The sequence below is a fragment of the Pithys albifrons genome, chromosome 7 (genome assembly GCF_047495875.1).
Source record: "Pithys albifrons albifrons isolate INPA30051 chromosome 7, PitAlb_v1, whole genome shotgun sequence".
NCBI classification, from domain to species: domain Eukaryota; kingdom Metazoa; phylum Chordata; class Aves; order Passeriformes; family Thamnophilidae; genus Pithys; species Pithys albifrons.
In genome coordinates, this window is record NC_092464.1 from 55,886,006 (window position 1) to 55,911,723 (window position 25,718).

Consider the following 25,718-nt stretch of genomic DNA (forward strand, 5'->3'; position numbering starts at 1 on the left):
TCCCCAGCTCTGAAGAGGTGTCCAGCCCCTGGCCCTGCCCTGCAGTGAGACCCTTTGGCCATGGTGGTGCTTGCCCAGAGCCCAGCTCTGACACAGGGGTCACATGACCCGTTCCTGCTGCAACCACGGGGATGACTCTGTAGGGACAACAGGATTGTCACAGGTTATAGGACACGTTGGGGCTCCCACAACACTCAGGGCACAAGAGGACACTGTGGAAGGGAGGGGAGCCCAGCCATGGAAAGACCATGTGCTGCTGTCCTTGGCCAGGGATTCAGGGGAGCAGCAGCCACGAGTCAGAGGCACAGAGAGCGAGTGCCCACCAAGGCACCAGGGACAGTCCCAAGGGCACCAGGGCTGCTCCTCCACGGGGCAGCTGCACATTGGGCTGCTGAGACCCTCTTGAGAGCTGGGGCTGCTCCAACAGCTCCAGAGGGTGGAATAAATGGGAGCTGAGAGAAATAATTTTTTCCTGTGTCATTTAATGAGATCATCATCACAGGGATCCATCTGTACTTGAGTAGGTTGGGTTAAGAATAAGCTGAGAGAAGGCCAAGATAATACAGAGAAACCTGACTAATACCAACATGAGTAACCTGATCTAGTGAGTGCCACCCCTGCCAGTGGTGGAAGAGTTGGAACTAGATTGATCTTTAAGGTCTCATCCCAACAGAACAGTTCTGTGATGATTCAATTCTATCACAGGTATGGAACAGAAAAACGGAAAAAGAAAAGTTATTTCTGGCTATTCTTGAGGTACAATTGGAGCCCCAGTGGGGTAATTGGAAATCTTAATCTGAAGTGGACTGTGTTCAAAGACTTTGCAGAGGGCATCCTTGATTTCCTTGTTTCTCAGGCTGTAGATGAGGGGGTTCAATACTGGAGGAACCACTGAGTACAGAACTGACACTACCAGATCTAGAACTGGGGATGAGATGGAGGGAGGCTTGAGGTTAGAAAATACGGCAGTGATGACAAACAGGGAGACCACAGCCAGGTGAGGGAGGCACGTGGAAAAGGCTTTGTGCCGTCCCTGCTCAGAGGGGATCCTCAGCACAGCCCTGAAGATCTGCACATACGAGAAAACTATGAAAATGAAACAACCAAAAGCTAAACAGACACTAACGACAAGAAGCCCAACTTCCTTGAGATAGGAATGTAAGCAGGAGAGCTTGAGGATCTGTGGGATTTCACAGAAGAACTGGTCCAGGGGCAGGGAAAATGTATTGGCTGTGTGCCATGTGGGCACAAGCTCTGCTGCTCAGGAGGGTCCCGTAGTGCAGGGGTTTGCAGATGGCAACGTAGCAGTCGTAGCACATGATCGTGAGGAGGAAAAACTCTGCTGAGATGAAGAAGACAAAGAAAAAGAGCTGTGCAGCACATCCCATGTAGGAGATGGTTGTGGTGTCCCAGAGGGAGTTGTGCATGGCTTTGGGGACAGTGGTGCAGATGCAGCCCAGGTCTGTGAGGGACAGGTTGAGCAGGAAGAAGTGCCTGGGGGTGTGCAGGTGGTGGTCGCAGGCTACGGCGCTGATGATGAGGCCGTTGCCCAGGAGGGCAGCCAGGGAGATGCCCAGGAAGAGCCACAAGTGCAGGAGCTGCAGCTGCCACGTGTCTGCCAATGGCAGGAGGAGGAACTGGCTGATGGAGCTGCTGTTGGGCATCTGCTGCCTCTGGAGGTGGGGCACTGTCCAAAGAGGAAATAACAGTGACAAATAAGATGAGACATTTTTCAAAGAGTCACAGCCATTTCCCAATACCCCTTTCCCTTCTGCTTACACTCCCCACTTTTCCTTTTTCAGGAAACTTTACTTCATATCCATGGCTGGAGCCCTGCTTGGTGCTCACTACATTTCCCATGAGGAGCAGCCCCTCTGCCCACTGGCTGTGAGGGTCACCCTGCTCTGCTCCAGTGGGGTGATGGGCATGGCGGGGGCAGGGCCCATCCTGGTGTTCAGCTGTGTCAGATGAAACTGCTCCTAAAGCAAAAGTTCTCATGGGCATCTGCACTCCCAGTTTTGAGAAGATTTCAGGATTCCAGAAGACAGTTTCAGAGGTTTGGGTGTTTTGTTTCTGACTCCCCTCATCTTCCCTGTGGAGTTTTCCTGGATGGCAGAACCCCTCAGCATTTGTGCTGCCCTGAGGAAGAGCAGAGCAGGGCTTCCCAAACAGGACGATGTCTGTGGCTTAGTGCAGAGTGAGGGGAGCTGCTCTGTCCCTCTGCCTTCTTCCAGCTGACCTGGACTTGCACCTTCCTCAGACAAAGAGTGATCACACTCCCATCTTTGTTTGAAATACCACTAGACACTCTTGAGAGCAGAGAGATCCATCACAGATCACTCAATGTCTCAGCCTGGCTCAAGGTCTCAAGGACACACATGGTTCATCTCACCAACTCAACGGCATTTCCTGGGATGGGCACAGCATCTCTGCCCCTCTGCACTGGGGATTTCAGATAACACAATTGTGCTATGAAGATGATTTGCACTCTTGAGGGCAGCTCCCAGCTTGGAAGGACATCTCAGAGAAGAGCCAAGTGTCCTGACAATGGGGTTTGATTCTGGGAAACACACCTCATTCTCCAGGCACACAGAATTCACTACTGACAGCCCCAGAGGTCAGAGGAAAATTGGAATGTCTCATTCCCAGGGACCCACCTGCCTGAGGGGGATCACAGGATCACTGATTGACTCTGTAGCTTGAACTCCCATTCCCAGTGAACCTGAATGAGAAGGAGGAAACAACCCCAGCAACATGAGCAAGTTGAGGAAAAAGGAAATGCACACTGAGGGTCCAGCTGGGAGAAGCCAGGGCAGAACCAGGTGGGCACTCATGGCATTGTCACCCTGAGCCAGCTGTGCCACCTCCCAGACACCAACAATACCAGGTAGTTCTCAGCTCCTCTTCAGCTCCTCAGTGTTCCCTCTGCATGACAAACCACCAGGTATGTGGTTTGAGAGCCTGATAGAAATCCCTCCTTTCACCTTGTCCTTGAAGTATCCCCTGGAAAATATCCTGCAGTGCTCTGGTTCTGTAAGCAGTCCTCACCTATGAAACTCTCACTTGATAGCTGAACAAACCTGCCCTGCCCTGCCCTGCCCTGCTCCACCAGGGTTTGCTCTTTCCACCCACAGCCTCTCCCCCAGCACTGAGGGCGCTCCCCAGACCAGCTGAGAGCTGAGAGCTGCCCCTGGCAGGTGGCAGAGCTCCTGCCCTGGCACAGCACCCTGGGGTGCAGGACCCTGCTCTGCAGGACAGTTTGGGACAGCCTGGGTGGCACAGCCTGGATTCAAACCCTACAGCCATCCCCGGGAGGAGGGAACCCTGCTGGGATGTCCCTGGGATGGTGCAGCAGAGAGTCCCTGCTTTGCAGCCTGTCCTCCTCTTCAGCACCAGAGACACTGTGATATCCCACATTAGAGACCCCCCAGGCTGTGGGATGTGCCAGCGTTGGGAGATCTTCCCACAAACTGCACATACATTGCCCTTCATGCAGACTTACCTTCTGAAAGCCTGGAAAGATTCCTCTGCTGTGGATCTTCCTCTCAACTTTCCTCACACCCCAGACTGTGTGTAACCTCTCTCTGCCCTGCTTTTCTGCCCTCGGTGTGTGCAGGCAGTGCCCTGAGCCCTGCTGGGCTGTGCACAGGAGCTGCTCCTGGGCAGAGCTGTCTCTCTGCAGCGCTGCCCGCTTGCCAGGAGCTCCCTGTGTGCCAGGAGCCCGGCCCAGCTCAGCAGCACAGCAACAGCCCAGGGCATTTAATGGCCCTCTGGGGGGTTTGGTGCTGAGTCCGTGAAGATCAGACCCTGAGGAAAGGTGCAGGAACCTCATGAGAAAGCAAAGTCAGAATGAAACTTTAAAGTTTCTTGTAATGCTAATGGGTCCCATTGAGGAATCAAACTCAGAAAACATTTCCAGCATCTTGTAAAATCACAAAGCTGGAAAGAGTAATGACAGGTCACAGAATCACCGAACCATCAGGGTTGGAATAGACCTTCAAGGTCCTCTGGTCCAACTCTGAGTGAAAACCACCATAATCATCCCTAAACCACTTCCCAGAGTGTTACATTGATGCCGAAGGGGGTTTTGGTTTCTGATTTTTCACATTTTGTAGATTTAGGAACACAGTAGCTATAGATTTTTTGTAGGTTAACATTTCTAGCTTAAGTTTAATGTTTTTCTATCTCTACCCCTGCCCCAGAACAGGCAGCAAGATTCTCTAGCTGTTTAGTCTCTTTTCCAAGGTAAAGAGCTGAAGGATATCAGACGGCCTATAGAATGAAACATAAACCATGTCAGAGTGACCCAGAAGTCAGGACTGGAAGAACTCCAAAAGACCCTTGTGTGCCCAAAGAAGAGGAGGTGGATGAAGACAGAGGGTCTTGACCATCCCAGACCCAGTTCCAGGGGGTGGAACAGGTGTGGAACCAGGGCTGGACTGAGAAATGTGTAAAGCAATGATTGGAGGGATCTTATTATAAAAGCCATGGCAACTAGAACTGGAGGGCACGTGCATGTCATGTATTCCTGTGGGCCGTAGGCCTGTGATGTTAAAGGACCTTTACTTTTTATCTTACCCTACACTAACGTGGCTCAGAGTCCTGCTATGGGGGGGCACTCATGGCATCAACACCCAGGTGCCATGTGAACACTTCCAGAGACACCAACACTTCACTGAGTTACTTATTCAAGCCTATACACTCAGGGAAAAAAAATAATTAATATTTATTCTGAACCTCAACTGACACAATTAAGGGTTGTTTTCTCTCATTTGGTCACTACAGCCTTGATAGAACAGAACAAATCCCACCCCACCAAAACCTCATTTTTGGTCTTTGCAGAGAGCAATGAGGTCCTCTCTGAGCCTCTTCTCCCCCAGACTCCAGAACACCAGTTCCTTTAGCCGTTCCTCATGACACATTATTTCCAGACTCTTCCCAAGCTCCACTCCCTTCTCTGGACACACTCCAGGCCCTCAATGTTCTTTTTGCAGTGAAGGGCCCAGAACTGGACACAGGACTTGAGGTGGGGCCTCACCAGCGCCCAGTACAGATGGACAATCTCTGTCCTGGTCCTGCTGGCCACACTAATTTTCATACAGGCCAGGACACCATGGGGCTTCTTGCCCACATGGGCACTCTCTGGCTCATATTCACCTGCTCTCAAACAGACATCCCAATTCCCTTCCTGATGAGCAGCTTTCAGGACACTCTGCCCACAGCCTGGAGCATTCCATGGGGTTGTTGGGACCCAAGGTCATGATCTGACACTTGGTCTTATTGATCCAGCTTGTCCAGATCCCTCTGCAGAGCTTTCCTGCCCTCCAGCACATCCACAATCACACCCACCTTGGTGTTGTCCACAAATTTACTGAGGGTGCACTCCATCCCCTTGTCCAGATCCTCAATAATGATGTTAAACAGGACCAGCCCCAACACTGAGCCCTGGGGAACCCCACTGGTGACCAGCCCCACCTGGATTTAGTTCCATTCCCCACCACTCTCTGGGCCATCAGTCAGTTTTTCACCCCGCAAACAGTTCCCTCATCCCAGCCATGAGCAGCCAGTTTCTGCAGGAGATGCTGTGGCAGGTGGTGCCAAAGGCTTGACTGAATTCCAGAGAGACACATCCACAGCCTTTCCCTCATCTCCTGAGTGGGTCATTTTGTCATAGAAAGGGGGTCAGTTTGGTCATGCAGGATCTGCCTTTCCCAAACCCACACTGACTGACCCTTATTCCTTGGGTTCCTTCACGTGCCGTATGATGGCACTCAGGATGATCTGCTCCATGGACGTCTCTGGTACTGAGGTCAGGCTGACAGGTCTGGAATTGTTCAGATCCTTCTGGCCCTGTCTGTAAATGGGCATCACAGTTTGTCAGCTGGGACTTCTCCAGTTCACCAGGAGTGCTGGGCAATGAGTGAAAGTGGCTTGGCCAGCTCTTTCTCCAGCTCCCACAGTACCCTCAGGTGCATCTCATGTGGGCAGGGACTTGTGGGGTTCTCACTGACACAGCAGGTCACTGACCATTTCTCCCTGGGTTATGGGGGCTTCACTCAGCTCCCCATCACCACCTTCCAGCCCTGGGATCTGGGTATCCTGAGCACAACTGCATTTGGTGTTAAAAGACTGAGACAAAGAAGTCATTAATTCCCTCAGCCTTTTCCTCCTGCCCTGACCCTGCGCTGCCTCTGCATCCAGCAAAGGATGGAGACTCCCCTGAGCCCTCCTTTTGCTGCCCATGGATTCAGAGACACATTTTTTGCTGTCTTTAACTGCAGTGGCCAAATTCAGTTCCAGCTGGGTCTTTGGCCCTTCACATTTTCCCCCTCCATAACTTCACCATATCCTTGTAGTCCCCCCAGGTTTTCTGCCCCTCTTTCCAGAGGTGATACACTCTCTTTTTTTTCCTGACATCCAGCCCATGGTCTGTGTTTCACCAGGCCATACTTTTTGCCCTCAGGATTGTCTCAGGCCACAGAGGCACAGCTCCTGGAGCTTTGAGATTTCCTTCTTAAAACACCTGCATCCATCCTGCACTCCTTTCTCCTTCAGGACTGACTCCAAAGGGACTCCATCCATCAGTTTCCCAAACTGGCCAAAGTCTGTCAGCTGTCAGTCCAAGGTGTCAGTTCTGTTGGTGCCCCTCCTTTCACCCACAATGGAAATCCCCATTATTTCATGGTCTCTGTGCCCAAGACAGCCCTGACCACCACATCACCCACCAGCCACAGAATCACAGAATGCTTTGGGTCATGAGGGACCTTAAAGAGCATCTCATTCCAACCCCAGGGGCAGGAACACCTTTCACTAGACCAGGTTTCTCAGAGCCACATTCTGCTTGGCATTGAACAACTTCTAGTGATGGAGCAGCCAGAACTTCTCTGAGAACCTGTGCCAGGGCCTCGCCAGCCTCACCATAAAGAATTTCTTACCAATATCTCATCTAACCCTTCTCTCTATCAGTGTGAAGCAATTTCCCCCTTCTCCTGTCACTCCAGGACCTTGTAAAGTCTCTCTCTGCATCTTTCTTCTTGGCTGCCTTCAGGTCCTGGAAGGCCACAATTAGGTCACCCCAAGGCCTTCTCTTCTCCAGGCTCAACAATGCCAATTCTCTCAGCCTTCCCTCATGGCAGAGCTGCTCCATCCCTCTGATCATCTTGGTGGTCTGTTCTGGACTCGCTCCAACAGCTCCTTGTCCTTGCTGTGCTCGGACCCCAGAGCTGGAGGCATCTCTGCAGGTGGGGCAACATCCAACCAGGTGTGTTCCAGCAAGGACAGTGTGGAACCTCCTGGAACCAAAGGGACACTGTGACACCACAGAACCTCCTGGAACCAAAGGGGACATTGTGACACTTTAGGGCCTCATGGGAACAAAGGAATCCAGGGAGACTTTGGAACCTCATGGAATCAAGAAGTCATTGTGACACTCCAGGGCTTTTGGAACCCAAGTAAACCTGGGACACTGTGGATCCTCACGGAGCCATGGGGCAATTGTGACATGTGGGAACCAAAGGAATCCTCAGATAGTTTGGAACCTTCTGGAATCCAGGGGCCATTGTGACACTTCAGGGCCTTATGGAACCAAAGGAACCCTGGAACCTTTTGGAACCTCATGGAATGAAGAGGCCACTGTGACACCTGAGGCCTCATCAAACCAAATGAACACAGGGACACTGTGGAACCTCTTGGATATGAGGGGCCATTGCGACACTGCAGGGCCTCAGGGAACCCAGGGAACACTGAGACATTTCAGAACCTTATGGAACCAGGAGCTGTTGTTACACTGAGGAGCCTGATGGAATGAAGGGGCTTTGTGACACTGCAGGGCATCATGGAGCCAAAGGGGCCCTGGGGCACTGTGGAGCCTCATGGAATCAAAGGCTCTTGTGACATTGCAGGGATTAATGGAACCAAAGGAACCCTGGGAGACTGGAACCTCATGGAATCAACGGGCCATAGTGACTTGTGAAGAGCCTTATGGAGACAAAGGGACCCTGGGGCACTGTGGAATCTCATGGAACTAAGGGGCCTTTGTGACTTGTGGGGAATGCTGGAATCTAATGAACCTCAGGACATTTTGGAACCTCATGACATCAAGGGGCCATTGTGGCACTGCAGAGCCTTATGGACCATGGCAGGATGTTCTGCCCTGATCAGGCCCAGAATCCACTCAGAGAATGCAAACAATGCAGGCTCTCTGGGCTGAGTTACCGCTGCCACCAAGGGGCTGTTTGGGTGTTGAATTCTGCTAAAACCAGCCTGGTTCACCAAACTGCAAATGCTCATCCTGCTTTTTGGAACAGGATCTGACAGATAAGCTGCTCACTGGCCTGGAAATTCATGACTAGCAATCCCTCACTGTATAACTCTAAAAGCTCTGTCCAACTTCCATATGGCAGATCCTTTCACAGACTGTCTTGAAGCATGTGGAGCTTCTCCCATGAAGCAGGGATGGCTCTTCATGGTCACTGCCCAGAGGTTAAGGGAAGGAGAGAGATCTGCTCTCTTTAGTTGTGTGAGAATTACATCAATCTCTGCTTAATGATAGTTTCTTTGCTGGCTTCAACACAACTGTTTTAAAATAACTGCTTTGACACAGTGCACTGCACTATTTTATGCTATAATAGACTCTACTAGGAGGTTTTTAGCTTTTCCACAGGATAGTACATATTTAAGTAAAGGATTAAGATCTTTTATCTGTTCACTTGTCTGTTCTTTTGTCTACTCATTTCCCATAATAAGTAATTCATTTTACATAAGTATATCTGATTTGCCATCACTAAAACCTGTGCGAAAAAGTGATTCAATAACACCTCTGTAATTTACACTGCAGAGTAAATCTGAGGCTAAGATCACACTCAGGCTCCTCTCTGAGAAGGAGTTTAGAAAGCAAGGGGTCCTTTCAGCCCCTCACAGCTCAATGAGGCAGCTTCTCTAATAAACATTGTCTGAGATTTCTATTTCCACCATCACCCCATGAGGTTCCACAGAGTTCCAAAGTTCTTTTGGTTCCCTGAGTCCCTGCAGGGTCACGATGACCCTTTGATTCCATGAGGTTCTGCAGAGAAACAATGATCCCTTTGGATCAATAAGACTCTGCAGTGTCACACAGGGCCATTCATTCCATGAGGTTCCACACTGTCACACTGGTCCCTTATGCTCCACAAGACCATGCACTGTTATAATGGCCCCCTAAATCCATGAGATTCCACAGTGACCCCATGATTCCATGAGGTTCTGCAGTGTCACAATGTCCCCTTTGTTTCATCAGGCTCTGAAGTGTCACAATGACCCTTTGATTCCATGAGGTTGCACAGAGTGACAATGATCCCTTTGGATCAATGAGACTCTGCAGTGTCACAATTCTGTAAGGTCCCACAGTGTCACACTGGTCCCCTGTGCTCCACAAGGCCCTGCACTGTGACAAAGGTCCCTTAAATCCATGAGATTCCACAGTGACCTCATGATTCCACAAGGTCCTGTGTCGGGGTAAGGTTGATTTACGGCGGTCAGAGGAGGCAGAGACAAACCCAGGCAGCAGTTAAATCAGAAGGCTTACACTGAAGACAAAGGACTTTATTGTTAGTTACAGCTTTACATTTATCTACTTTCTTCCACAGCAAGTCATCTCAGAACTGGTCAGTCAGCTCAGTTAAGCATACATGGAAACATTCTACTGGCCAAAAGGTCTCCTGCATTCTGTAGGTGGCTCCTTCCCCCTTAAGGGTGCACTGCAAACTTCTTTCATTCTAGAATACACTCTGAACTGCACCATATCAATCTCTTAATCAATTACCTCAGACATTAGGGGGTCCAGAGACCCATTGAGTTAAACCCCATAGTCCTGCAGTGTCACAGTGGTGGTTTCAGAGATGGTGGAGCTTTTACTTTTGTGGTCAGAAATAGAATGAGAAAGAAATAATGTCACCAAGGGCAGCTGGGGAGAAAGAGCCAGGGAGGAGGGAGAGATGTCAGTGCAGGAAGGGGCCAGCGAGGTGGGGCAGCCGGGGGATGCCGACAGCCTGCAGGGAAAGGGGCAGGGCATGGACACCGTAGGACAGCCAGGGCTGGAGAGGAGACAGGGATGTGCAGAAGCTGAAAGGCCCCAAGAGAGCCAATTTGTGCAGGCCTTTGGCCATGGCTGCTGTGTGTGCCCCTGATGGCATGAGGAGACAAGTGAAACTTGCAGCCCTGGGGCCTCATTGCCTCCTTGTCCCTGCTCAGCAGCCTGGGAGGTGCCACCCCATTGTGCTGCCCTTGGCATTACATGTTCCCACATTCCAAGTGCCCCAGGAAGGGTCTGAAGGAAGGAGGGAGGGCCAAGATCTCCCTTCCCAGGGCCTGGGAGTCACACCTTAGCCTTTTGAATTCTGAAACACAGCCAGTTTTATTAAAGATGAGAGTCATCTTTCCCTTCCTTGTCTATACTTGTGCCATCACTCCTTCCAGTTTTCTGCTCTAGCTGGAATCTGGGGACACTTTCTCAGTCCTGTCCCTCAGTGGGACCCATTAGCACCACAAGAAACTTCAGTGTTTCACTCTCAAATTGACTTCTTAAAAAGTTGTTTGAAGTTACTCTGATGGACTGAGTTTAATGTAAACAACACAAACCCCCCAGGGGGCCATTAAATGCCCTGGGCTGTTGCTGTGCTGCTGAGCTGGGCCGGGCTCCTGGCACACAGGGAGCTCCTGGCAAGCGGGCAGCACTGCAGAGAGACAGCTCTGCCCAGGAGCAGCTCCTGTGCACAGCCCAGCAGGGCTCAGGGCACTGCCAGGGCAGCTCAGGGACACCAGCAGGGCACAGACAGAGCTTAAAGGGGCTCAGCATTGGGAGGATGACTCAGAGTTCTTGGAGGACAAATCTCTGCAGTGCTGGACATGGTGAGTCTGTGGGTGCAGGGCAATGCAGGGGCAGCTCCTGGAGGCATCTCCTAAAGCTGGCCCAGCCCCAGCTGATGGGATGTGTGAGGAGGGGGCTGTTGAGGGACACTTTGGAATAGCTGTGGAGCCGGGGGGTGCAGCCAGGGGTGCCCAGGGCTGTGGGGCAGAGCAGGGTCCTGCAGCCCAGGGTGCTGTGCTGGGGCAGGGACTCTGCTGTGTGCCAGGGTCAGCTCTCAGCCAACCTGGAGAGCTGCTCACAGGGCTGGGGGAAGGAGCAAACCATGATAGGTGAGAGCAGGATCCTTCCACTCTCAGGGTGCTGACGGTGGCTGGCTGCTCACAGCTCCAAATCACAACAGGACATTCAAGAATGGAGTTTTAAAGAAGCACAGAAGGTTTTGTGACACATGATTGGAATTGGTCCTGCTCTTTATGTCTTCTGCTCTGGCTTGCCCAGGTAGGCAATGGGACACAGAAATTAATTTCTCAGTCCAGCAGCAGGCACAAAAATTCTCCATCTTCTACAATTAGAACTGAATAAAACAGGCAATATGAGAAATCACCACACTGTGCCCTACAGGCACCATCAGTGTCCCTTTTCCAGCCTTCTCAGGGTTGCTCTGACATTACCATCGGAACCTGCACAGATATTTTACTCTGCAATCAGCTCTGAAGCACCACAAATGGAAGTGCAGGGCAGATGGGAAACAGAGCAGTCAGCACTGTATCTATCTGTGCTGACTATGAACTAAAACACTGAGAGCTGAGCACTATTATCTGTCCCATCCTAAGGATGTTCACACTTTCATTCACCAATTTTTAGACTTAATAATACCACTTGATTGATATGGCAATAGAAAAAAAACAAAACAAAAAACTATAACAAAAACCTCAGAGAAACTCACTATTAAGTTCAACTAAACCTGTCTTCTGCAGTCCAGAATCTTCTGCCACAAGAGCAGAGTGAAATTTTCTTACACCTTGCACTCCTTGTGAGTACTGGAGCTTTCACAAACCAGTTTCCATGTGCCCACTGCATCAGGGCTGAACTAACTCCCTGGACCAGCACAATCAGCCCAGAGAGAAAAATTGCATCTGAAATTTTTGGATTGGGCAGTAAATTCTATGAGATATTGGCTGATTTTTCCCTTAGAAGTCTGTCCTAAATTGTCTCTATCTTTCCCTACTTGGACAGTGCTCCATTGCCAGATGAAGCTCATGTCGAACAGCAGCTCCATCAGCCAGTTCCTCCTCCTGCCATTGGCAGACACGCGGCAGCTGCAGCTCCTGCACTTGTGGCTCTTCCTGGGCATCTCCCTGGCTGCCCTCCTGGGCAACGGCCTCATCATCAGCGCCGTAGCCTGCGACCACCACCTGCACACCCCCATGCACTTCTTCCTGCTCAACCTGTCCCTCACAGACCTGGGCTGCATCTGCACCATTGTCCCCAAAGCCATGCACAACTCCCTCTGGGACACCACAACCATCTCCTACATGGGATGTGCTGCTCAGGTGTTTTTCTTTGTCTTCTTCATGGTGACAGAGTTTTCCCTGCTCACCATCATGTGCTACGACCGCTACGTTGCCATCTGCAAACCCCTGCACTACGGGACCCTCCTGGGCAGCAGAGCTTGTGCCCACATGGCAGCAGCTGCCTGGGCTAGTGGCTTTCTCAATGCTCTGCTGCACACAGCCAATACATTTTCCCTGCCCCTGTGCCAGGGCAATGCCCTGGGCCAATTCTTTTGTGAAATCCCCCACATCCTCCAGCTCTCCTGCTCATACTCCTACCTCAGGAACCTTGGGCTCATTTTGGTTGGTGCATGTTTATTGTTTGGTTGTTTCATTTTCATAGTTTTCTCCTATGTGCAGATCTTCAGGGCTGTGCTGAGGATCCCCTCTGAGCAGGGACGGCACAAAGCCTTTTCCACGTGCCTCCCTCACCTGGTCGTGGTCTCCCTGTTTGTCAGCACTGGTGTGTTTTCCTACCTGAAGCCTCCCTCCATCTTCTCCACATCCCTGGATCTGACATTGTCAGTTCTGTACTCAGTGGTGACTCCAGCAATAAATCCCATCATTTACAGCCTGAGGAACCAGGAGCTCAAGGATGCTGTGAGGAAAATGATGACCAGATGCTCTCCAGATGCATGACACTAACTTTTGTTTTCTGCATAGTATTCAGAATGGAACTCATTTCAGGTCCATCCTGCTTTCTCAGCATTTTGATGGGGGGCATTGGTTCATCTTGTCATGAGTTTGTGCACAATTAAATTTTTTAATTAATCTCCAGTCCAGTCCAGTATCTTCCTTTTGTATTTGACCCAGAGACTGTCTAAATGAGGAATAGTTCTTGAGTAGTTACACAAAATAAAGGACTGTGGAGTCACTTGTTTGATCTTCTTAGGCATTCACAAAGGACAGGTCACTGCAGGACAGTCCATGTTTACAGAGAGGAGGGGTCTGTTCAGAGCTGCTTTTTCCACTTCCACACTCTCCTTCTGAGCCCTTGTGTTGGACCAAGGCCTTGGTCCTCTGCCAGGTTGGTTACGTCCTGCTGTGTGTCTGTCCTGGGATCACAGGCAGGGACAGGCCATGGGCACTGCTGTGACACAGCTGGGCTGCACAACAGCAGCTCCATCAGGAAAGGGATTCTCCTGAGGACAGGGCAGAAAGGCTTTGGGCTTCCTCCAGAGTTGTTCTTAAGAACATGCCAAAGGAAGAGACATTCAAGAGGCTCCTTGTGCTGCTTTGTCCTCCCTGGGGCTCAGTGTGATGAGATGATTGTCCCAGTTTGGTCCTCAAGGGACTTAGTTCTGCTTCAGGTTTTGCTTGCTGGTGACCAGTGTCCATGCAGACAGGAAATGGTTTATGATGATCCATCCTGGGTTTCCATGGCTTGTGACAGGGCTGATGGCAGGTGAATGTTTTTCCAAACAGGCTTGGAAGCTGTCAGGAGAACTCAGGGGAACTGCCAGGACAATTTGTGCAAGGAGTCAGCAGGAAAGTTTTGGCACTGATCATGAGTTTGTTCAGGTTGGTGTGATCCAGAGATAAAATTTTAAAGTCTTGGTGTGAACTGGCAAATGGCTCTTCATGGATAATAGGCTGGATCCAGCGCAGCCCCCAGACCCATCTCCCAGCACTGGAAGAAGGCAGGGCCCCTCTGAGCACCCTCCATGGCCAATCAAGAGCTTGTGTGGCAGGGGGGCAGTGGCAGCGACCACCATCCGCTGGCTCTGCCTCCCAGCCTGACCAGCAAGCCCAGCAGAGGCCCCCATGACCCTGGGCACCACAGCCCCTGTGCCCTGCAGAGCAGCATCCCCAGCTCAGGGGCTGTGGGGAGCACGGGGAGGGGCTGCAGGAATGGCTGGTCAGGCCAGCACAGACGTGTTTCCCTGGGGAAAGGCTCTGTGGGGAGATGGGATGTGCCAGGAGAAGAGCAGGACAGGCTGTGGGTGCAGAGGAGCCATGGAAAGAGGCTGTCCTGTCCCTAGGGCTGAGGGAGATGCCTGAGGAGCCCCAGGACTGATTCTCTCCTGCTGTCCTGGGGAATGGGGCTGGCCCTGGGGCTGCAGGAGATGCCTGAGATGATGGTCTCCTGAACATTCCAGACACAGAGTCACTGTCCCTCACCTCCATTGCCTCCATTTCTTGCTGCAGGGCCAGACATGGTTGTGCTGCTCTGTGGGGCTGGGGCTGGGGCAGGTGGATTGGTGAGACAGGGAGGGGCTGGAATGGGCCATGCCAGGGAGAGGAAAACCCCAGTGTTGAGCTGAAGTGTGTGAGTGTGCAGGGTGGGGGCTCTGCAGGGCTGAGGTGCCTCCAGCCCCTGGCAGTGGCAGCAGGAGCCCAGGGAGACACTGCACCTGCTGCCAGGAACTGTCTGTGTGTGTGCAAGGGAAGGACTCGTGTCTCTGAACAGCCCTGGGGGTGTGAGCAGGGCATGAGCCCAGCTCAGGTGTGGGCACTTGCCAGAGCCCTGATATTTCTGGGTGTGACTGCAGGAACAACCTCCATGTTCCAGGGACATTTATCTCACCAGCCTTGAGCATGCCCATTGCAAATGTCCATGTCTCCTCCATCCCTCTCCTCTGCCTTTATGTCCCTTTCTTCCCACACCAGGAAACAGCCTGGGGGAATCTCCTCTGTGCAGTCAAGAGAGGCTCTGTGAGCAGGAGTGACAGTGTTCTCCAGAAGGTGCATTTGTCCCCTTTGACATGGCCCAGAGCTCAGGACTGTGAAAACATTCCCAGGCACACACAGCTTGGAGAGATCTTGGAAGGCAAATTGGGAGAGGAAGAAGAGAAGAGGCAAAATTAGGGATATGAAACCAACCCAAAGAAGTTCAGTAGCTCCTCTGAGCAATGTTTCTGCATTCAAAACACTGGTAGGAAATGTACTCTGATAAATAGCTGCACAAATATTTTCACATAAACAGAGAGTGAATCAGATTAATAGAACAAGTGTGTGGTGTTGTCAGTAAAAAGAAAATTATGAAAAAATCTTGAAATTAAAAATAAACAGCACATCATAATGATAGGCAAGGAAGACTTCAACAATTACCAGGATTTCTTGTCTGCAGAGGTTTCAACTACCTCCTAAAACCCACACTCCTGGCTTCAGGCCATGACTTCCCAGAGCAGTCACAGAGTTGGCCACTGCCCCAGAGATGCCCCAGGGCAGCTCAAGGACCCAAGTGTGAAAAGTCCCCCAGTGTCTGTGAGCCCTTCTGGAACAGGAGCTGCTGGGCAGGAAGGACCAGCTGGGGAGGGGCAGGGAATCCCCCCCTGCAGCACTGCTGGCCAGGCTGAGGAGGGTCCTCTCCAGCACAGCAGAACATCCTGTCCCCTTGGGGGCTGGGCTGTCAGATGTGTTCCCAGAACAGACTGGCCAAGCTGGGCAGGCAGATGCTCAGGGGTCGTGAAGGGCATCACAAAGCTGAGCCCATCCAGCTGAAGGATTTGGGGAGGTCAGGAGGAACTGGGACAAATGGGATGGGATATTTGGGGGAGGGAAGAGGGGCTTGGCCAACAGAGAGGAAAGATTTTGGTGAGGTAAAACCAAGTTCAGGTAATGCTGAGGGTGTTGAAACACTGACTGTGCAAACACTCCTGATGGACCTTCACCTATAATTTGTGTACCATTGCAACTTCTGTGAGGATAACTTGATACTCCTAATTTCACCCCCAGCAATCTTCTCTCAGGAACCAAAGGAACCCTGGGACACTGTGGAATGCCTTGGAACCAAGGGGCCATTCTGACACTTGGGAACCTCATGGAATCAAAGTTCCATTATGACCCTGCAGGACCTCAAGGAAACAGAAGCCCACTCTGACCCTGTGGAGCCTCATGGAATCCAGGGATCACTGTGACACTACAGGGCCTCATGGACTCCAAGGAACCCTGGGACACTGCAGAAATTCATGGAATCAAGGGGCCATGATGACTCCGCAGCATCTCATGGATTCAAAGGAATCCTGGAACACTCTGGAATCTGATGAAATCATTGTTCAATTGTAACATTGCAGAAACCCAGGGGCAATTCTGACTTTTAAGGGCCACGTGGAACAAAAGGGACCCTGGGACACTGTGGAAACTCATGGAAAAAGGGGGTCATTGAAACACTGCAGGGCCTGAAGGAACCAAAGGTATCCTGGGACACTGCAGAGCTCACGGAACCAAAGGGTTCATTGTGACATGTGGGGCCACTTGGAACAAAAGGGGTCTTGAGACAGTTTTTAACCTCATAGACTCAAGGGGTTATTGTCACACTGTGGAACCTCAGGGAACCAGGATGTCACCTGGACACTGCAGGGCCTCACAGACCTAAAGCAATCCTGGGACATTACTGAATGTTATGGAAATATTTTGGGTCTGGCTGAGCTGGAGCTCATTTCCCCACAGCAGCCCTCCCAGTGCTGTGCTTTGTGTTGGGAGCTGGAAAGGTGCTGAGAACACACCAATGTTTTGGCTACTGCTGAGCAGACCTGGCACAGCCCCAGCACTGCAACATTCCTTCCCCAACTGAGGGCAAGGTCCTGGGAGGGGACACAGCCAGGCCAGCTGAGCCGGTGACCAGAGGGATATTCCAGACCATGGGATGTCAGCTCAGATATAAAAGCTGAGGAAAGGAGGAGGAAGGGGAGCATTCATTGTTTCCAATGTTTCCCTGCTGAGCAGCTGCTCCGTGTGCTGAAGCCTGGCTTGCTGGGACATGGCCAGACATCACCGATGATGGGAAGTAGAGAATAAACCTGGTTATTTTCTTCTTTTTTTGTTTGTGTGCAAACTTTGGCTTTTGCTTTAGTAAAGTGCCTTATCCAAACCTACCAGTCATTTTCCACCTTATTCTCTCTCCCCTGTCCATCTGGGAAGGGCAGTGATAGAGCACCTTGATGGGCAGTCTGTAATTCTCCCCATTCCCATTTTGCTGTTTTTAAAGATGGGCTTGGCATCTGCCTTTTCCAAGGAACCCAGAACCTCTCAGATTGCTCTGGGCCTTTTGAGAGCAGAGCCCAGAATCCCAGGCAAGGGTGATGCAGCAGTTCAGGAGCACTTGGAATCAACTGTCCAAGACCACTTAGGTGAATCTCACTGGGCCAGTGGAGTTTGTTCCTGGAGTCACTCAAAGAAATGTCAAGGTCCAGCAAGACATCCACCTCTGAACTGGGATTGTGGGATTCTCATGCACCCAGGAGTGATCAGAGAGTCTTTCCCTTTTACACCCACGGGGAGATCATTGCAGGAGTCACAGTCTCTCCCTGGGCTCTCACTGCCACTACCATGGACTGGAGGCACCTCAGCCCTGTGGGGTGTCACCTGCTCTGCCCCTCTCTGAGATGCCCCACGGCCTGAGGGATGGACACAGGGGGAGCTCTGTGCTCAGAAGCACATCCCAGTGCTGCATCCTGGGGGTTTTCCAGGGGATGTGGGGCCCAGAGTGAAGTGACCTCGAGACACTGTGTGTCCCACAGCCCTTCCCAGCATCTCCAGGATTAGCTGATGGTGTTTGTGTTCTCTTGGGTTCATCTCCCCACACACACACTGTGCATGCTGAAGTCTCCTCTGTACAATTGCAGCATGGCCTTGTGAGCTGCTCATTTGGTGTCCTCATGGAGGGACAAACAACCTGTCAGTGGTGGGTGAGAGGCCAGTGCTGGGAATGGTGTTTGCAGGTGGTGATCTGTGACAATTGCCCTGGGGCCCCTTGGCCAGGGTGTCCAGGAAACAAAGACAAAGCCCAGACCCTGCTCTGCTGCTCCTTCAGGTGTGTCCCTGGAGGCCTGGCTGTGGAAGGGACACTGCTGTGCCCTCTCCTGCTCTCACACACTTTGGCTCTTCACTGTGCTTGTCTGCAACAGGGCAGTTTCCTGGGGCTTGACAGCCTATGAGAAGAAACCAGTTCCTTACAGCCCCAGGGCTTGTCACCTCCTCACCCACTCCATAGAGCTGTGGAGGTGTCCTACTGCTCTCCTGCACTCCCCATTCCACACCCCACATCACTCTGCTCCAGGAGCATCCTGTGAGGAACCAGAGATGGGTGGCAGGGCTTGGCTGTCCTGCTTGGCAAAGTCCATCAGGCACTTTCACAGCCACATTCCACAGTCCCTTTTCCACCTGTAACCAATGACTCTGAGCTGCTGCTTCCCCAGCCCTCAGGAATGGTCTCCTTGTCTGCTCTTCCCCTCTGGGGTCTCTTTTCAGTGATGGCCTGAGCAGAGCTTGGTGACATCCTCAGGAACCTGGAGCTTTGCTGATGAATTTTACTTTTTTAGAGACTTGTTCTGTCTTCAGATCTTCAGTTAGGGAATTCAGTGCCAGAGTGCTCATTAACATTCAAAACAACCTAACAAGACAAGCCTCTGGGAATAATTTACTATTAAGTCTTGAAATTTTTGTGGTTAATTAGACAGATTTCAGAAGTGTATTCAAAGTGAGTGTATTACAGTAACAAAAAAAAAAGAAAGATTTCTTCTTGTCCCGTTTACTTTTTTCCCTGTTAATACACTGAGAGCAACAATCCCTAACTGATATTGCTCCTGAGCACCAGGAATGGTCTCTTTTTCTGCTCATTCCCTCCATTTATTCAGTGATCTTAATCAGATAACCCCCTGGGAATAATTTACTTTCGATTTTCAAATCTTCTGTGGTTAAATTCGCAGATAAAAGAAGCACATTCAAATTGAATATCTTTTACTATTTAAAAAAAAAGAGAAAATAAGTCTTTTTTGTAGCCTGTTTATTTTTTACTGTTTAAACATTAATATCAGCCATCCCCAAATGATAATCCTGAGTGTCTCTTAATGCAGTCTAAACAGACATGAAAATCAAGATATTTTATGTTTCACAATCAATGAAACATTATCCCTAATCCCTGACCGACCATTTCCCTCATCACACCCCTGGCACTCAAAGCAGCCTTGTGGAATCTGAGCTTCCTCCACTAAAGGCTGGACCTGCAGGTTTCAGCTCCTTGGCACCAACTCCCACCTGCTGTACTTGGAGAAAGAGCTGCAAGAGACACACAGGGATGTTCGTGTATTGTCAGCAAACAAAACCAAAGAGAGGCACAGCTCAAAAATAGAAGAAATTTCTCTGCTGTATTTTAAGTTCACATTACTGACGTCCACATTCCACAGCAGGCAATTTTAGACCAATGGAAAACATGTTATGTGTCAAGCACAGATCTAAAGGTCCCTCCAAGTGCTCCCTACCCCAATTCTGTCCATTTTGCTCTTTGCACAAAGTGAGTCACACACTGATGTCAGAAGTTCCCTTGATCCAGAGAGGGAGGAAAAGAGAGAAAGTGAATGAATTACTTTGTTGTGCAGAGATAAATCTCCACTAATCCAAATATTTTGGGGTTTCAGGAACTTTACTGAGCATGTTCTGCAGCATTTGTTCAGATGACAACAGGTTAGGTGGGATTGTTGATCTGCTGGAGGGCAGGCAGGCTCTGCAGAGGGGTCTGGACAGGCTGGATCGAGCCAGGGATGGGGAGTTCCTGTCACTGCTGGCATTTGGCAGGTGTAAGGGACACTTCTAGGTACTCACCTGCACTGCTCTGCAGCCTGAGACTTACCCTGGCAAAGGGCTGTGAAGATTCCTCTCCTGATGAGCTCTCACCTGTCCGCCCACCCCAGGACACCTTCAACCTCTTTCTCACTTCTCTTGTCTGTCTTTAATGCCTGCAGGTCCTGCCCTGCTCTGCCATGTGGTCACCTTCTCTCCACTGAAGAACTGTGGGAGTCCTTCTGAAAGATCCTGCATGCTGTGGGATGTGCCAGCTTTAGGAGATCCCTGCAGGAAGGGAAGATTAACTTTCCTATAGCCAGAGAATTCTTCTTTCAAATACTGTGGAGGTTTCTCCTATAGTGAGAGCTCAGTCCCCTCCCAGCCCAGGCTGCCTCTCATCTCTGTCCCTTCTCTGCTGTGCCCTCGGTGTGTGCAGGCAGTGCCCTGAGCCCTGCTGGGCTGTGCACAGGAGCTGCTCCTGGGCAGAGCTGTCTCTCTGCAGCGCTGCCCGCTTGCCAGGAGCTCCCTGTGTGCCAGGAGCCCGGCCCAGCTCAGCAGCACAGCAACAGCCCAGGGCATTTAATGGCCCTCTGGGGGGTTTGGTGCTGAGTTGCCAAACATCAGACCCTGAGGAAAGTTAAAGTGAGATTCAAACTGTAAAGTTTCTTATAGTGCTAACGGGTCCCACTGAGGGACACAAATGTGAAAACATCCCCAGGGTATTTTTGAGCAGAAATTTGGAGGCAGTGATGACAGGTCTGAGACTCACAGATTTATCAAGGCTGGAAGAGACCTTCAAAGTCTTCTAGTCCAACTGTCATCCAAGCACCACTAGAATCATCCCTAAATCGTATTCCAAGATGTCACATCCATACACCACTTGAGCCCTTCAAGATACCACCACCTCCCTGGGCTAATTATTTCATTGCATAAACACCCTCTCAGTGAAAAACATATTTTTAATATCTAATCTGATCCTTGACATACTCAAGTCTGTTTCCTCTCTTTCCCTCCCTACAGGGTTGGCAGAAGAGAAGGGGGCCCCTGCTCACTAAGACCTCCTTTTGAGTCTTTGAAGAGAGCAATGAGGTCCTCCCTGAGCCTCCTCTTCTCCAGACTCAAGAACACCAGTTCCTCATCCAACATGTTTTCCAGACTCTTTTCCAGCTCCATTTCCTTCTCTGGACACACTCCAGTCCCTCAATGTCCTTTCTGTAGAGAGAGGCTCAGAACTGAGCACAGGACTTGAGGTGAGGCCTCAGCAGTGCCCAGCACAGAGGGACAATCCCTGTCCTGGTCCTGCTGGCCACATTATTCCTTACACTGGCCAGATGCCTTTGGCCTTCTTGCCCACCTGGGCACACTCTGACTCATATCCAGCCACTCTCCAGCAGCACCCCCAAGTCCCTTCCTGCTGAGCAGCTCTCAAGCAACTCTGCCTCCAGCCTGGAGCATTCCATGGGGTTGTTGGGACCCAAGGTCAGGATCTGACACTTGGTCTTATTGATCCAGCTTGTCCAGATGCCTCTGCAGAACTTTCCTGCCCTCCAGCAGACCCACAATCACACCCACCTTGGTGTTGTCCACCAATTTACTGAGGGTGCAAACAGTTCCCTCATCCCAGCCATGAGCAGCCAGTTTCTGCAGGAGATGCTGTGGGAGGTGGTGCCAAAGACTTGACTGAATTCCAGAGAGACACATCCACAGCCTTTCCCTCATCTCCTCAGTGGGTCATTTTGTCATAGAGGGTGATAAGGTTTGTCAACCAGGACCTGCCTTTCCCAAACCCACACTGACTGTGTGATGGCACTCAGGATGATCTCCTCAATGGACTTCCCTGCAGACTAAGGAGAAAGCTGAGCTCTGCCTTGCTCCCTGCGTCAGTTCTGCTCCTGCTGACCCAGCCCTGGCCCTGTTCAGCCTGGGGTGGCTGCGCCGCTGCTGCCCGTGAGCGACAGCTCCGCGGAGCCTGAGAGCTCTGCAGAGAGCGAGGAGCAGCCCTGCTGCACAAGGGAGAGCAGCACAGACTGAGCATCACATCTGCACTGCAAGAGCTGCATTCCACACCTCTGCCTACAGGAACAGACACAACATCGCTTATCCCCCACACACACTAAGATGGCAGAAAAATACTTTGTTTTGGTGGTAAACTCTTTTTTTTTTTTGGTTCTCAAAAGTATTCTTATTGTTTTCCTAGCTGTTCTTATTTCCCTCTCCTGAATTTCTTAGCAATTTCTTAATAATAAAAAATCAGGCTTTTGAATTAACAGAGAACTTAGTTTAATTTTGTTGGGGAAAATATTTTGAACCTAACTTCTTTCAGTGATATTTAAGCAGTTTGTAACACCATCCTGCCTCTCCCAGACTCCACACTCCCTTTTCCTTTACCCTGGCACCCACTGGACTCCCCTTTTCTGGGCAGAGACCCCCCGCACTCCCAAACCACCTCTCCCCACCCCTAATCTTCCCTGTCCTTCAGCTTGGCACCTTCCTGATCCCAATTTCCAGAACTGGGATGCTCATGCACCCCCTTATCCTGCACACCCTTTCCTGGCCATCCCACCACTTCCTGCCCCCACATCCCCCTTTTCCTTGACTCTGGGACTCCCAGGATCCGCACTCCTGCATTTCCCAGACCCCAGGCACCCCTTTTCTGAACAATGGGGGACATCTTGAACACCCTTTCCTGGCCATTCTGGGTCTCTGTAACCCATGATCCCCTTTCCCCAACATCGGGGAACCCTGGACCGCCCTTTTCTAAGCACAGGGTTTGCCTGGACCCCTCAACCCAATTATTCAAGCCCCTGCACCCCCCTGTCCTTGGCACTGGGATGCCCTGGAATATTTTTTTTCCAGTACTGTGTTCCCCCTGCACCCCCGAAATTCAACCCAAAAACCACAAACACTGAGCCCCCCCAAAAACCCTGCCAGGAGTTCTCCCTCTCTGGTCTCCCCACTTTGGGGTTTAGGGTGTCCCCCCTCTCCGGGCTGCCAACGAAGGGCCTGACACCAACCCCCCAAGGGGGTCCCGTCATCCCCCTGCTCACCAAGTGGCTCTGCCGGGAACCGACACTGAGACCCCCCAGAACATCTCCCGGGGACCCCCAGTATCCCCAATATCCCCCAAGGGGCATTCCCAGCTCAGCTTTGGGGTCCCTCAAGCCCCACCCATCCCCCGAACACAACCCAACCCCCCAGAGCCCCCCCAGGCTATTCGGGGCTCGGCTCGGGGGTCCCGCAGCACTTTGTCGGGGCCCTTTGCCGTCCCTGTGTGCAGCTCCGGCCCCGCCCCGCGGCAGCCCCAGCGCGGGCTCCAAGGAGCGGCACATCCTGGTGCCCTTGGGGGCTTTGGCCGGGCCCATCCCGGCTCTCGTGTTCCATGGCACAGCCCGCACGGCCCTTAGGAGGGCACTGTGCAGTTTGGGGGGGCCCAGCTCCCCTTTCCCCTTTCCCCCTTTCCCCCCCTGTTTTCCTGCTCACCCGAGAGTTCCTGGCGCGCAGTCGGAGCGCTGGAAAGGAAGAGGAAGAGGAGGAGCGTGGGTGCCCCCTCCCCTTGTCCCGGGGGTGTTCCTGGGTTGGCAGCGCCCACTCCGTTGGAAGGCGGTCCCGGCGGGGCGGCCGGAGCGGGTTTGGGAGCGGGTGTGGGCGGCGGTGTGAGAGAGAACAGGTCTACCCGCCCGCCGCCGCTACCAGGTCTACCCGGGGACGCCCAGGCTCCGGAAACCAGCGGCTGAAGCGCAAAGTCCGGCAGAGACAGCAGGTCTACCGGCTGAGCTTAGAGAACAGGTCTACCCGCCGCAGTGAAACAGGTCTACCCTCTGGACTGAGGTAGTGATCAGGTCAACCCGCCAGACTAAAAAGGCTTCCCGCCGGACTGGAAAAGTGAACAAGTCAACCCGCCGGACTAGGAGAGAGACCAGGTCTACCTGCCCCACTGAGCGAACAGTACTAGCCGTGCTTAGAACAGGTCTACCCGTCGGGCTGAGGAGTACCCGCTGGACGGGAAGAGAGAACAGGTCTACCTAGAGACTTGAAAATACCCGCCGACTGAGAGCAAACAGGTCTACCCACAAAACTGAAAGAGAACAGGTCTACCCGCCGGACTGAAAGAACAGACATCCGCGCTGGAATGTTCAAGCAAACAATGCCCTGTTTGCACATGTATGGGTCTGACTTCAACACCTAATTAACATCCTGATGGTGAGGCAACCACTGGACTCAAATGACTGTCAGTCAATCCCTTTATACTATAAAAGTCCAGACTCCTTTCACAGAGGCAGGTTCTTCCCAGGTAACCCCTCCTGAGGGGTGTGTGTAGAGATTCCTCCCTTGGGTGGGGACCCCAGCTAATGTCACTCCTGGAGGCTGAGAGCAGACATCTCCCCAGCATCCTTGGGCTGTCTGAGCTACATCAATTGCTAATTAATAATTATTTCCTTTTTGGTAGCTTTAGTAGAATTGCTTCAAGAATTGCTTGAGGACAGTGCACTGTCCTCTCTTATACCGTAGTTACTGTAGTTTTAGGATTTATATTGTGTAATAAATAATTTTGATTAACATATTTTATCTCATCATTTCTAGTAATAAGTAATTCTTTTGTTATCAACTTTGTCTAAGCTTTCCACTCCCCCCTGCCCCACGGTGCCCCCTCCCCACCCAGCAACCCCAGCACCCCACAGCAGGTTGGGAGCTCAGGGAGCCACCCGTGCATCCCCTTTTCCTGCGTCCCCGTCTGACCAAAGACCCTCATGAAACCGTCCATCCTGCCAGCCCACCCCTCCTTTTCCACCCTTCTACCTATTCCCTCCCATTCCCATCATCCCCTCAATCCCCAAGCCCCCACAAGATCAGTTTGGGGGTCACAGCTCACACTTTCCCTCTTCTCCCATCCCTTACATATCATCCCGCCAATTCTCATCCACCTCCTGAGCAGTTCTGGGGGCCCCACCCTCTCCTTTTCCCTGCTCTTCTCACCTCTCCAGCTTCTTTCCCATCATGGGTGGCAATGCTGTGAGGAGTCAGCTGGGCCTCAGCATCTCCAGGGGCCCGTGGCTGAGAAGGGGCTGCCAGGTCACATCTGTCACCTCCCTGACAGGCAGCAGCAGCCTTGGGCACCCAGAGGCAGCTGAGCCACCTGTGCACACACCCTGAGAGCTGCCCCAGCTGAGAGTCCCTCTCAGGGGCCCTGAGGAGCTCCGGGCTCTGGCAACACAAACCTGCTGGAGTTTTAGAAGGCAAAGAGGCCAGTCCTGCCCTGGGGTCACAATGACCCAGAGATGAGGGCAGGGACCTGAACAGCTCTGGAGTGACCCTGAGGGGAAGGGCCTGGGCTGTGTGAGGGATGTCCTGTGGCACAGGATATCAGGATCAAAGTTAATAAGGACAACAGGACATGGGGCTGCCTTGAAGGGAGTGTGGCAACCCAGACAAGGGAGGTGTCACCCCCTTGGACTGAGCCCTGGGGTAACACATCTGGACTGATGTGTCTGAGTTTGAGGTTCCCCATTGTGGAGGAATGAGGAAGAACTGGAGATGGTCCAAGGAAGATCTGGTTGGGCATTCGACAGGCTCCATGGGGCACTGGTCACAGCTCCAAGCCTGATAGAGCTCAAGCAGCGCTTGGATGATCCTCACATGGTGTGACTCTTGGGGAAGGTCCTGTGCAGGACTAAGGGTTGGACTCAATTATCCTTACAGGCCTCTTCCAGCTCAGCATATTCTGTGATTCTGCCAGGATGACAGAGCTTTTCTTGGTACTGGAAAGAGAAGGAAAGTCACAAAGTGTAGCTTGGAAGTTTCTGAGTGGAAGGGAGGAAAAA

At 51.7% G+C, this 25,718-nt stretch overlaps 3 protein-coding genes across 3 annotated transcripts in view; 2 read left to right on the plus strand and 1 right to left on the minus strand.

Moving 5' to 3' along the window:
* Positions 1–25,718, plus strand: part of LOC139673817 (zinc finger protein 850-like) — a 584,874-nt gene that overhangs the window by 36,715 nt on the left and 522,441 nt on the right. The gene's annotated exons all lie outside the window — the stretch shown is intronic.
* Positions 479–23,426, minus strand: LOC139673905 (olfactory receptor 14I1-like). The gene is made up of 2 exons (XM_071559838.1): positions 23,380–23,426; positions 479–1,687 (listed from the first exon to the last, which is right to left on the minus strand). Exon 2 carries the CDS (start codon positions 1,662–1,664, stop codon positions 1,191–1,193), a length of 474 nt encoding a protein of 157 aa, XP_071415939.1. The 5' UTR covers positions 1,665–1,687; positions 23,380–23,426; the 3' UTR covers positions 479–1,190.
* Positions 12,083–13,077, plus strand: LOC139673884 (olfactory receptor 14J1-like). Its single transcript, XM_071559818.1, has one exon. It carries the CDS (start codon positions 12,094–12,096, stop codon positions 13,033–13,035), a length of 942 nt encoding a protein of 313 aa, XP_071415919.1. The 5' UTR covers positions 12,083–12,093; the 3' UTR covers positions 13,036–13,077.